At 38.7% G+C, this 15,000-nt stretch overlaps 1 protein-coding gene across 1 annotated transcript in view; it reads right to left on the reverse strand.

The window, feature by feature from the left end:
- ss (spineless) overlaps positions 1-13,489 on the reverse strand; it is a 422,971-nt gene extending 409,482 nt beyond the window's left edge. The window contains 1 exon segment of the mRNA XM_070093151.1: positions 13,127-13,489. Within this exon segment, the coding sequence (XP_069949252.1) occupies positions 13,127-13,215 (89 nt within the window). The 5' untranslated portion in view covers positions 13,216-13,489.
- Positions 13,490-15,000: the final 1,511 nt, after the last annotated feature.

The raw sequence follows: 15,000 nt of genomic DNA on the forward strand, positions 1-15,000 counted from the left end.
AGTTTCCTGTAAGTAATTTTTATTTCAGTATTGTGTAAATAACCTCATTTAATGATAAAATAATAACAATAATAATAATAATTATTATTATTATTATTATTATTATTATTATTATTATTATTATTATTATATAAAATAAAATTCAATAGAAAACTCATAAAATGACTCATCTCTCCAGGACTGGTCAAAATAAATCATCAACATTGATAGCATAAACTTTACAGTGATGAACACAAATCTAACTAAAAGCACAGTAGCAAATTCTGAGCTACACAAATCCACGTTACAATAAGTCAGTTCTAACTTGTAATTGTTCACTTCTAACCTTACAGTTCTCCAGTTCTAATTTACGTCTTTTTTCAATTCTAACTTGCAGTTGTTCAATCCTAGCTGAATTTATATAGTTAATCATCACACACACACATATACATAGCTTTAAGAAGAGGTTCGATAAATCTCCTTGTCCTCTCTGTGTGAGTGGCCACTGTCTGTAACCCCACTGTCCTCACCTCTCTCAAAGTCAGTTTGTGGACGCAGTTCAAGTCGTAAAGTATGATTCTCAATGAACAAACAGAAAGGTGGATGGGGAGTCGAACCGTGTTTATATTTTGGTGTTGCTCTTCGCCTAACCTCCCCATAGTCACTGAACGTAGGTGTATTTGCGGCAGGGCGACGGCTGATTAATTCGGACTTCATGGTCTCGTGTGTCACACATCAGAAGGGAAGCATGCTAGACATGAGGAGGTCAACGACATCATAAAGAGAAGCCTCGCCACAGCCAGTTGCCCAGATCAACGGGAACCCCAAGTGCAGAGGTCTGACGGAAGTCGAAAGCGTCCTGGTGGAGCCACTATGTTACCCTGGACGGATGGAAAGCACATTGCCTGGGACTGCACCTGTGCAGCCACAATGGCAGACACCTACGTGACATATTCCTTAACTGAATGGGGTGGAGCTGCCAGCTTCAGGGAGACCCAGAAGACCCGCAAATGTGAAGGCCTTCCCCCTTGCTATAACTTCATCCCAATAGGGTCGGAGACCCTCGGAGCATAGGGGAAGGGTGCTTTAAAGTTCCTAAAAGAGCTGAGTGAAAAACTTATCATAGAAACCAAGGATCACGGGACGACCAGCTTCCTCTTTCAGAGACTCAGTCTTGCGATCCAGAGGAAAAATTCCTGCAGTATTCTGGACACGCGGCCCACCGCCGGGGAGCTGGACGAAGTATTCGAGATGTAGCTCTGAGTTGTTATCTATGTTGCTCTCTCTATTGTATTTTTGTCAGTGTATTTTGTCTTTAAATAAAGGATCCACAGAATATAAAATATAGGGGATGGTAGGAGAAAACAATATTCAAACAGCTTCAAGGAGAACCTTGAGTTTTCCCTGAAGCAAGTTTATTCTTTTCTCTGAGGATGAAGGTCTCCAGCACAGTTCCAGTGGTGGTACCTCCCTATATTATATATACATGTATATATATATATTATATATATAAATATATATATATATATATATATATATATATATATATATATATATATATATATATATATGCAACAAGATCACAGTAAACAGGTGATTTTAAAATATGCAGAACAACCACTGTGAAAGAGTAGAGAAATTCCAAGCGCTTTCGTGACTACTCACATTGACAAGGAACTATGACAATGTGAGTAGTCACGAAAGCGATTGGAAGTTCTCTACTCTTTCACAGTGGTTGTTTTGCATATATATATATATATATATATATATATATATATATATATATATATATATATATATATATTTATATTTATATATATATATATCGCCTAACCATGAATAAGTCCTTTTTTAGCAGTGATAAACTGCGGTTTTGGCTTAAATAGCAACACTCTTCTTGCCGAGTAAGGGAAGCGAAAATTTGTGTGCGCAATAATTTCTCAAAAATCATTCTGAACCTAACGATATATATATATATATATTATATATATATATATATATATATATATTTATATATATATATATATATATATATATATGTATATATATTATTTATTTATTTTTTTTTATTATCACACTGGCCGATTCCCACCAAGGCAGGGTGGCCCGAAAAAGAAAAACTTTCACCATCATTCACTCCATCACTGTCTTGCCAGAAGGGTGCTTTACACTACAGTTTTTAAACTGCAACATTAACACCCCTCCTTCAGAGTGCAGGCACTGTACTTCCCATCTCCAGGACTCAAGTCCGGCCTGCCGGTTTCCCTGAATCCCTTCATAAATGTTACTTTGCTCACACTCCAACAGCACGTCAAGTATTAAAAACCATTTGTCTCCATTCACTCCTATCAAACACGCTCACGCATGCCTGCTGGAAGTCCAAGCCCCTCGCACACAAAACCTCCTTTACCCCCTCCCTCCAACCCTTCCTAGGCCGACCCCTACCCCGCCTTCCTTCCACTACAGACTGATACACTCTTGAAGTTATTCTGTTTCGCTCCATTCTCTCTACATGTCCGAACCACCTCAACAACCCTTCCTCAGCCCTCTGGACAACAGTTTTGGTAATCCCGCACCTCCTCCTAACTTCCAAACTACGAATTCTCTGCATTATATTCACACCACACATTGCCCTCAGACATGACATCTCCACTGCCTCCAGCCTTCTCCTCGCTGCAACATTCATCACCCATGCTTCACACCCATATAAGAGCGTTGGTAAAACTATACTCTCATACATTCCCCTCTTTGCCTCCAAGGACAAAGTTCTCTGTCTCCACAGACTCCTAAGTGCACCACTCACTCTTTTTCCCTCATCAATTCTATGATTCACCTCATCTTTCATAGACCCATCCGCTGACACGTCCACTCCCAAATATCTGAATACGTTCACCTCCTCCATACTCTCTCCCTCCAATCTGATATTCAATCTTTCATCACCTAATCTTTTTGTTATCCTCATAACCTTACTCTTTCCTGTATTCACCTTTAATTTTCTTCTTTTGCACACCCTACCAAATTCATCCACCAATCTCTGCAGCTTCTCTTCAGAATCTCCCAAGAGCACAGTGTCATCAGCAAAGAGCAGCTGTGACAACTCCCACCCTGTGTGTGATTCTTTATCTTTTAACTCCACGCCTCTTGCCAAGACCCTCGCATTTACTTCTCTTACAACCCCATCTATAAATATATTAAACAACCACGGTGACATCACACATCCTTGTCTAAGGCCTACTTTTACTGGGAAAAAATTTCCCTCTTTTCTACATACTCTAACTTGAGCCTCACTATCCTCGTAAAAACTCTTCACTGCTTTCAGTAACCTACCTCCTACACCATACACTTGCAACATCTGCCACATTGCCCCCCTATCCACCCTGTCATACGCCTTTTCCAAATCCATAAATGCCACAAAGACCTCTTTAGCCTTATCTAAATACTGTTCACTTATATGTTTCACTGTAAACACCTGGTCCACACACCCCCTACCTTTCCTAAAGCCTCCTTGTTCATCTGCTATCCTATTCTCCGTCTTACTCTTAATTCTTTCAATTATAACTCTACCATACACTTTACCAGGTACACTCAACAGACTTATCCCCCTATAATTTTTGCACTCTCTTTTATCCCCTTTGCCTTTATACAAAGGAACTATGCATGCTCTCTGCCAATCCCTAGGTACCTTACCCTCTTCCATACATTTATTAAATAATTGCACCAACCACTCCAAAACTATATCCCCACCTGCTTTTAACATTTCTATCTTTATCCCATCAATCCCGGCTGCCTTACCCCCTTTCATTTTACCTACTGCCTCACGAACTTCCCCCACACTCACAACTGGCTCTTCCTCACTCCTACAAGATGTTATTCCTCCTTGCCCTATACACGAAATCACAGCTTCCCTATCTTCATCAACATTTAACAATTCCTCAAAATATTCCTCAAAATATATATAATATATATATATATATATATATATATATATATATATATATATATATATATATATATATATATATATATATATATATATATATTTAATTGTTTTCGTTTATTATTAATTATTGTAAACTTATCTAAAATATATTTAGTTGGATTAGGAAAAATTAAATTGCGCTTGCTATAATAAGGTTAGGTAAGTTTTCTAAGGTTTTTGGTGCAAAATTATTAATTTTTACATTAACATGAATGAAATATATATATATATATATATATATATATATATATATATATATATATATATATATATATATATATATATATATATATATATATATATATATATTTAAACGTATAGGAGAAAATTTTAGAAAGGACTTAATTTTAAATGAGTTCTTGCTAATTGAAGAGTTTTACCTGATTGATGGTGAACAGATGACGTAATGTCTTAAAGATTAAATACTACTACTACTACTACTACTACTACTAATAATAATAATAATAATAATAATAATAATAATAATAATAAAAACTAATAGTAGTAATAAATGAAAAATATTTCTGTTATGAATATAATAAATATTATTATTATTATTAATATTATTATTTTATTATTATTATTATTATTATTATTATTATTATTATTATCGGCTATTATAATGTTTATTTAAGGAAGGTATTATACAAGGCTCCTCCACACTACGTACACCACCCACACCACCCACACCACCCACACCACCCACACCACCCACACCACCCACATCACCCACACCACCCACACCACCCACACCACCCACACCACCCACACCACCCACACCACCCACACCACCCACACCACCCACATCACCCACACCACCCACATCACCCACACCACCCACATTCAGTCTCTCGAAGCTATACAATATACAAGAATAGATAAAGTAAAGACAAAGAACGAGATAGAAAGAGAGAGAGAGAGAGAGAGAGAGAGAGAGAGAGAGAGAGAGAGAGAGAGAGTACTCAGCCAGCTTCAATAATTCAAAACAAACACGTCTTTGCTGTTATAATAATCTTGCACATAATAATCATCTTTATTATCACAATCAACCAGGATAAAATTTTTTACTCAGATTCGATAAAAATTCGATCCGTCGTCTGAAACTCAAAACAAAATGTATTTCATTTTTTGTATGTATATAAATATATCAATTAAAAATTGAGAAGTTCTATTTAATAATAATAATCATAATAATAATAATAATAATAAGAAGAAGAAGAAGAAGAAATCTTTATTACCGATATCTTACGAGAAATTATTCTTTAGACTTTTAGTCAGGATAGAGACTTGAAAGGCTCTTCATCCAAGGAATTAGAGCTCTCTTCTTCCTCTTCTTTTTCTTCTTTTTGTTTGTTAGTGCTAATTTAATTCCCAACAGGCTTAGTGTACACACTCACACACACACACACACACACACACACACACTAATAATAATAATAATAATTTCAGCGCAAATTTATTGCAAAAAATAACCGTTTTATTGCAAATCTTCAAGAAAATAATAACAATACACACACACACATTTAAATATATATATATATATATATATATATATATATATATATATATATATATATATATATATATATATATATATATATATATATATATATATATATATATATATATTCCTTGCAAAAACGCAATAGAGTTTATTACGGTTAAACCTAAAAAAAATCCTTGAACTAAGATTACAGCATCATAAATGTTATGCTCTGCTTATCCACGTGATAGATTTGTTACCACTCAATTGATTTTCGACAGGCCGAGAGAGTTGGTCTCTAGCATGTACATGACTGAGCCATATATAATCGAATCCAGCATCGTATTATGAATATAAGTTCAGGGTTGTGTAAACTGGATTCACTTACAATGAACAGAACTTATAAAGATTATAAAGTGTGTTGACAAACTTCCCTTCGCCAGACAAGTCAATCTAGTATTTTTCTTGACATGTTACCTGCCTAAACACTACACAACATTCCCCAGGAGTGGGTTCATACATGTATGTGAGATTCATACATGTATGTGAGGTTCATATCTCTCATACGTGTATGAATCTCACATGTATGTGAGATTCATACACGTATGTGAGGTTCATATCTCGGTCTCAGAAGTCTTGTCCTGTTATATTTACTGTTCCTTGATGCGAGAAATTACAAAAACCCTTGAAATTTCACTGTTTATCACCGCGATTGTCTTTTATATATATATATATATATATATATATATATATATATATATATATATATATATATATATATATATATATATATATATATTATAAAAATATTAAGTAACGCGTTTCTTTACAGTCATTGCTCCTTGATATAGGTGAAGGGCTCTTGATTCAGGTAATTGGGGCCATTTTTCCTTCATTGAATCGTACCTCTCATTCCAGAGGCGCTGAATAAACCTTACTGATTCAGCATTTCTACTTGAATAATAATAATAATAATAATAATAATAATAATAATAATAATAATAATATTATTATTATCATTACTATTATTTTTTTATTTATAATTTATGCAGATACGTTTCACATGTAAATTTTGACAAGACAAGGTTGAATGGAACTAATTTTTTTTTCGGAAAATACGATAGTCTATTAAAAACTAACTTTAAAATACGATCCTCTATTTAAAACTAACTTTAAACTACGATCCTCTTTTTAAAACTAACTTTAAACTACGATCCTCTTTTTAAAACTAACTTTAAAATACGATCCTCTATTTAAAACTAACTTTAAACTACGATCCTCTTTTTAAAACTAACTTTAAAATACGGTCCTCTATTTAAAACTAACTTTAAAATACGGTCCTCTATTTAAAACAAACTTTAAAATACGGTCCTCTATTTAAAACAAACTTTAAAATACGGTCCTCTATTTAAAACTAACTTTAAAATACGGTCCTCTATTTAAAACTAACTTTAAAATACGGTCCTCTATTTAAAACAAACTTTAAAATACGGTCCTCTATTTAAAACTAACTTTAAAATACGGTCCTCTATTTAAAACTAACTTTAAAATACGGTCCTCTATTTAAAACTAACTTTAAAATACGGTCCTCTATTTAAAACTAACTTTAAAATACGGTCCTCTATTTAAAACTAACTTTAAAATACGATCCTCTATTTAAAACTAACTTTAAAATACGATCCTGTATTTAAAACTAACTTTAAAATACGATCCTGTATTTAAAACTAACTTTAAAATACGGTCCTCTATTTAAAACTAACTTTAAAATACGGTCCTCTATTTAAAACTAACTTTAAAATACGATCCTGTATTTAAAACTTACTGTAAGAGATGCCATTTTTGTATTCAAGTTATGTCTGCATTTTAAACTTTTCAAAATAAGTCCTGAAACATCGAACTTTCTACAAAATATTCAACTTTGTTTAAAACTTTCTACAAAATATTCAACTTTGTTTAAAACTTTCTACAAAATACTTAGGATTTCTAGGTTTTCTGGCTTATTATTTCTATAAAAGGATTTCTAAATTAGGATTTCTGGATTAATATATCTGGATTAGGATTTCTGGATTAGGATTTCTGGATTAGGATTTCCGAATTAGAATTTCTGGAATAGGATTTCTGGAATAGGATTTCTGGAATAGGATTTCTGGAATAGGATTTCTGGAATAGGATTTCTGGAATAGGATTTCTGGAATAGGATTTCTGGATTAGGATTTCTGGATTAGGATTTCTGGATTAGGATTTTCGAATTAGAATTTCTGGAATAGGATTTCTGGATTAGGATTTCTGGAATAGGATTTCTGGATTAGGATTTCTGGATTAGGATTTATTTTTTAGGATTTCTGAATTTATATTTCTGGATTAGGATTTCTGGATTAGGATTTCTGAATTAGGATTTCTGGGTTAGGATTTCTGAATTAGGATTACTGGATAAGGATTTCGGAATTAGGATTTCTGGATTAGGATTTCTAGTAGGACGCTTTAAAGGGTAAATCTTCACGGGAAAAAATCCTAGGAAATCCATTCTCATAAAACGCATTATTTTTTCAGCTCACGGTTTTAAAAACCAAGTTTTAAAAATATTTTTAGGCCCATGGTTTAAAAACCAATGTTTTATAACTCAAGGTTTCAAACCAGTGGGATTTTTTCCTTAAAAACTAATTTTCAAAACCATTGTTTTTAAAACCCGAGAATTCAAAACCATGATTTTAAAAACCCAAAATTTAAAACCATAGTTTTTAAAACAAGAGAATTTAAAACCATGGTTCTTAAATCCCGAATTTTCAAAGCAATCGTTTTAAAACCCAAGATCTTAAATTTCGCCCTAAAATATCAGAGTTTTTAAACCACAAGATTTAAGTTTTAAATTTTACATTTTACGTTTAAAACCTAAGGTTGTAAAACAGAGTTTATAATGAACTTTGGTATAAAACCCCTTGGTTTAAAAAAACAGGGTTAAAATGTTTTACAGGAATTAATCCAAGAAAACGCAGAGTTGATCAAACAAGACGCAGAATTGATGGAAGAAGACGCAGAGTTGATGCAACAAGGCGCAGAGTTGATCAAACAAGACGCAGAGATGATCCAACAAGACTCCGAATTGATCCAGCAAGACGCAGAGTTGATCCAACAAGACGCAGAGTTGATCCAACAAGACGCAGAGTTGATCCAACAAGACGCAGAGTTGATCAAGCAAACCAGCAGAGTCTATAGCCAGTGCGAATATAATCTCGGAAATTGCAGACTTCAGCAGACTGGCAAATTTTCCATTGTCGGTCAAATCCTCTGTCAAATTGACAGGATTTTTCTCTTTTATTGATATTATTATTATTATTATTATTATTATTCAAATCGTAAGAGTTACGGCTCGACTCACGAAATCGTAATGACACGATTGCAAACAAACCATACCACGGGTTCAATCCCGCCGGTGGTATGGTTTTTTTTAAGTTACGGCTCCTTGGGAATGTGTGTGTGTGTGTGTGTGTGTGTGTGTGTGTGTGTGTGTGTGTGTGTGTGTGTGTGTGTGTGTGCGTGTGTGTGTGTGTGCGTGTGTGCGTGTGTGCGTTATTCACTCTAACATCCTAACTACAGGGGATCCTAACTGGCGTATTCTCTGGCCGGATATAGAACAGCAGGAGGGCCATTCTTAGAACTGCAGGTGGGACCCCCTCACATACAGCTGCTTGCTTTGAGAGGGATACTTGTGGCTTGCTTTGAGAGGGAATACTCATAACTTGCTCTGAGAGGGGATACTCATATCTTGCTCTGAGAAGGGTACTCATGGCTTGCTTTGAGAGGGGAACAATTGAAACACTGGTGACTTTAACAACTGAACCATAGTAATGCTCGCTGCAGATGATGCTTGGTGCTGCCGGGAAATGATGTTTGGTGATGCTGCCTTCAGAAGATACTTGGTGATTCTGCCTTCCTAAGATGGTGATGCTGCCTTATGAAGATACTGGGTGATGCTGTATGAAGATGGTTGATGATGCTGCCTGAAAATGGCTGGTGATGCTGCCTGAAGATGGCTGGTGATGCTGCCTGAAGATGGCTGGTGATGCTGCCTGAAGATGGCTGGTGATGCTGCCTGAAGATGGCTGGTGATGCTGCCTGAAGATGGCTGGTGATGCTGTCTGAAGATGGCTGGTGATGCTGTCTGAAGATGGCTGGTGATGCTGTCTGAAGATGGCTGGTGATGCTGCCTGATCAGATGCAAGTCAGAGGCAGATGACGATTTCTACGGCGATGAAATTCCGATGACAATTAATGGTTTGAAGGGGAGAAGTGGAGTGTGACTTGAAGTGGTTGTAGCTGTTCCACTGCCCTCTTGGACCCTTAGACGTGCGTGTGTGTGAGTGTGCGGGGTGGGGGTGTGGATGTTGCGTGCGGCAACTTGTGCGTGCAGGAGTGGGCCGCATGCGAGCACGAACGGCCGCAGGTAACTGTGCTGTCACGCCAGCAGCGAGAGGTCATCTTAGCGCCCCCCGCAGCATCCACTGGTCATTCAGCCGATCGTCTGCCAGCCTCACGGAAACCCCGCCGCGGGTGACGGCGCCGCAGCATGCGTCAGTTACGGCGGGCTAGCGAGGGGTGTAGTGGTGGTGTCACAACGGCAAGAGCCAGCGGGGTGCCGCGGGGGGAGAGAAGGATATCAGTGACACTTTCCCAATCTCTCACCCTAACTCAGCATCTTAAGTCCCAAGCGGAAGTACACGCCTCCGTGAGTGACGCGCGACCCCCGCTACACGCGCGCGATGCGTAAGTAGATGTTGTACGAAATTTTATGCTTGATAATGAAAGAGATTTTATAATGATTTACACTCGCGGCGCACGCTACAGCGCCGGCCGTCAGCGCGAGTGTCAACCAGAGTGCAGGTGTCACTCCAGCCTCCTGATACACGGCACACAGACACATGTGCAACACCTAGGTGGTTTTATTTATAAAGACGCCACGCCATCCAGTGGCTTTATCTGTTACAATGGTCGAAATACCGAGAAAATGCGACATTTTATTGTGGCAACATTTCGCTCTCCAGGAGCTTCGTCAAGCCGTTACATAACTCCTGGAGAGCGAAACGTTGCCACAATAAAATGTCACATTAGTTAAATGTGTGTTCATTTACCTAACACTTTATCAGTCCCGCTAGAGACACGATATTGGAAGACAGTGGAAGATAAAGCAGTCAGTCCCTCAGGATGACCCGTATTCAGGAGGATGGAACTTACGACAACGTTTCGGTCCCATTTGAACCATTAACCAGTCACACGTTTCGCTCTCCTACGTGTGGTCAAGTGTGTATTGTTTCAGTCACAGTATTGTGTATTTTTGTTCATCCTCGGAACAATACAGAGAATCTTCTGTGTTTTTTGTGTCCAGTTCTGCGGGGCTGTGGGACTGATTACCCCGAACTCTTGTCGTTGTACATTGCATTATAACTGATGAAATTTCTGGGTGGCAAAACGTGCTAAAAATGAAGATTCCCCCCCCAAAAAAAAAAAATTGTACCGACAATACTAGCCAAGCATAGGCCAGTAGGCCTGCCGTAGTGCTCTTCCAGTATAGTGACTTCCAGCGGCCCCCCACTGGGTTTTACTACAAAGATGGCTTTGACACTCGACAAACAGATGACTCACCCACGAGTGCAACACCTGGGTATCTTTGCTGTGGAAAAACGTTTGGCCCGGAGCTGAGAGGGAGAAACGTTTGGCCCGGAGCTGAGAGGGAGAAACGTTTGGCCCGGAGCTGAGAGGGAGAAAACAAACACAGCAAGTTTCTCATTCTTGTTGAAGAATGAGACACTTGTGCTACATTTGGCTTCCTCAGTCCTGTAGAGAGATGAATGGTGGAAGAAGAGAATGAGTTTCGGGTAATCAGTCCCTTCAACTTCACGGTTTTCTGGATCATTTAAATCATTCTTATTCCACTGATAAGGGTCTTTAAAGTGACGTGGGCGTTTATATAAATTATAACGACCACTGATAAGGGTCGTTAAGGTGACGTGGGCGTTTATATAAATTATAACGACCACTGATAAGGGTCGTTAAGGTGACGTGGGCGTTTATATAAATTATAACGACCACTGATAAGGGTCGTTAAGGTGACGTGGGCGTTTATATAAATTATAACGACCACTGATAAGGGTCGTTGGGCGTTTATATAAATTATAACGACCACTGATAAGGGTCGTTAAGGTGACGTGGGCGTTTATATAAATTATAACGACCACTGATAAGGGTCGTAAAGGTGACGTGGGCGTTTATATAAATTATGACCACTGATAAGGGTCGTTAAGGTGACGTGGACGTTTATATAAATTATAACGACCACTGATAAGGGGCACTAAGGTGACGTGGGCTATTATATAAATTATAACGACCACTGATAAGGGGCACTAAGGTGACGTGGGCTATTATATAAATTATAACGACCACTGACAAGGGTCGTAAAGGTGACGTGGGCGTTTATATAAACTATAACGACCACTGATAAGGGGCACTAAGGTGACGTGGGCTATTATATAAATTATAACGACCACTGATAAGGGTCGTTAAGGTGACGTGGGCAATTATATAAATTCTAACGACCACTGATAAGGGTCGTTAAGGTGACGTGGGTGATTACATAAATTATAACGACCACTGATAAGGGACGCTAAGGTAACGTGGGCGTTTATATAAATTATAACGACCACTGATAAGGGTCGTTAAAGTGACGTGGACAATTATATAAATTATAACGACCACTGATAAAGGTCGTTAAGGTAACGTGGGCGTTTATATAAATTATAACGACCACTGATAAGGGTCGTTAAGGTGACGTGGGCGTTTAGATCAATTATAACGACCACTGATAAGGGTCGTTAAAGTGACGTGGGTGATTATATAAGTTATAACGACCACTGATAAGGGTCGTTAAGGTGACGTGGGCGTTTAGATAAATTATAACGACCACTGGTAAGAGTTCAATTGATGAGAAGGGTGATGACACGACCTGCAACGACTCCTGGCAATGACTGGTAAGGCGATCCGTGCAGTCGTACGACCCCCAACGACCAGCTAACCAGTACTGCGCTATCGCATGATGACTCCGTGGCCTCCTGGACATCCCACCCCTTTCCTCGCATCAAACCTGATTATCTCCTATTTCCCCAGCTCTGTTGTGACTCCCGTGGGTTTAGCGCTTTCCCGTGAATAATGAAGATATTTATTTTTTTCCGTGGACCGCTAAAACCGTGTGGATTACATACATTACAAGGAGGGATAGAGGCTCGAACCTCCGTCCGCTAATTAAACGAGAGTTGGAAGATGGAGAGGTGAGGATAGTACCTGGATAGGTGGCCACTTTTCCCCTATTTAGAAGGTACTTAGAGAAGGTCAGGGAAGTAATCAGAGGGATAGGCTTGTGTCACCTATCCCTCGCCCGGGCACGTGTGGATAGGGATGACGGGAATGCCGGTGTTGTATATCGTTTATGAGATGGATAGAGGATGCCATCTAGGTGTAAAAGGACGTCGGCGGATGGGCTGGACACCCACAGGGGACGGAAATACAGACGCAAATGCAATGTAATGTAGTATAATGAAAATGTAATATAATGTACTATAATGAAAATGGGTTTTTATTCCACCACGTCGTTATTTTATACGTTATTTACGTCCACCTCCAAGGGACGCCAGTCTTACCTCTTGCCGTTGCGTCGTCTGCGCTTGGTGGCGTACACAGTGCCTAGCGCGTTCATGTTGGTGGTTGGAGTGTTTTGTTGGCTTAACATGTTGGACAGGGGACCATGCTGGGCCCTCACCTCCAACCTGAGCGGCACTCAGTGCCACAGAGAGATGGGGTGCCCCCCCCCACACACACACACACACTAACACCCCCGCTACACCTCGTCACAACACAAATACACCCGAGCGTGGAGGGCGTGGGAGGAGCGCAAAACACACTCGCTATACACCGTACGAGGCGTGGGAGGCGAGGCACGCCATCAACACCGAACACAGCACGTCTGTGCGCTGCACCGCTCTACACAAGCACCACACCGACACACACCGACCTCGCGCGCACACCACCGACCATTCGCTCGGTTTTTCCACGCTGCGAGGCGGGTTGGCAGCGCGGCGATGCTCTGGTGCGTGCGTGTGTCGGTGATGCCTCGCCCCGCCCACACACGCCCACACCACCAATCGGAACTCCCCGAGCGAACAGGACCGCCCGACAACCCACCGCCGTCACCAGCACCAACATGGCGGACCTGTGCGCGCCGTGCTACCGTCCAGCATACACGCTCCACGGTCTTGGTTTTCGGCCCGTTCCCCGCTCTCTAAGCCTACGAGAGAGACCTCAGACTACTCCTGGGACGTGTGTACCATAGTCGCGTAATCCCAAGGGCGCCACCGCCGGGGACTTACGCAGCGGAGAATCCAAATTGTACCCCCAGCAGGTAGACGCGCCGGTGATCTACCTCAGCGCTACCAACACCGCTACTCCGACGGCAGCTTCGACATTAGACGCTTCAAACCGCTACTTGACAGGGCAGAGTGGACGGAAATACACTCAAACTACACAGCGAGTGGACCAGAGTGCAGCTACGGGATGCACTCCCCTATAATATGCAAGGTGAGTGGTATACACATACCCCTGGTTCACCTACTGTCGGTGAAATTAGGTATACTCTCTCAACTTCACCTACCTCAGCAGTACCTACCCTTCAACACCTCCCTCAGGCCATACATCAGTGTGTTTGTATGTGTACACATACAGCGATTAATACATATTTATATGTATACACCGAACTTAATGGATATACAAGCATATTTCTGATTATTTGAATAAGTATATTCATTATTATTATTATTATTATTATTATTATTATTATTATTATTATGAGTGGTAGTAGTAGTAGTCGTAGCAGCAGTAGTAGTAGTGGGGGTGATGGTGGTAGTAGTAGCAGTAGTAATAGTAGTAGTAATAGTAGTAATAATAGTAATAGTAGTAGTAGTAGAATATTAGTAATAATAGTAACAATAGTAGATCAATAATAGTAGTAGTAAAAGAGCAATAGTGAAAGAAGTAATAGCAGTAGTAATAGTAATACTAATAGTTTTTAGTGGTAGTAGTAGTAATAGTTGAATGACAATGACAGTAGTAATAACAGTAGGATAATAATAGTAATAGTAGCAGTAGTTGAATGATAATAGTTGAAAGAGTAGTAGAAGATTATCAGTTATCACATTATTATCAGTAATTATATTCTGTATTATCAGTTATCACATTATCAGTAATTATATTCTGTATTATCAGTTATCACATTATCAGTAATTATATTCTGTATTATCAGTTATCACATTATCATTAATTATAATCATTATTTTCAATTATCACATTCATTATCAGTAATTATATTCATTATTATCAATAATTATATTCATTAATATCAATAATTATATTCCTTATTATCAATAACTATATTCATTATCAATAATTACATTAATTATTATCAGTAATTATACTCATCAACAATTATATTAATTATTAACGATGATTATATTCATTATCA

This window comes from Cherax quadricarinatus, chromosome 42 (genome assembly GCF_038502225.1).
Source record: "Cherax quadricarinatus isolate ZL_2023a chromosome 42, ASM3850222v1, whole genome shotgun sequence".
In the NCBI taxonomy this organism is placed as follows: Eukaryota; Metazoa; Arthropoda; class Malacostraca; order Decapoda; family Parastacidae; genus Cherax; species Cherax quadricarinatus.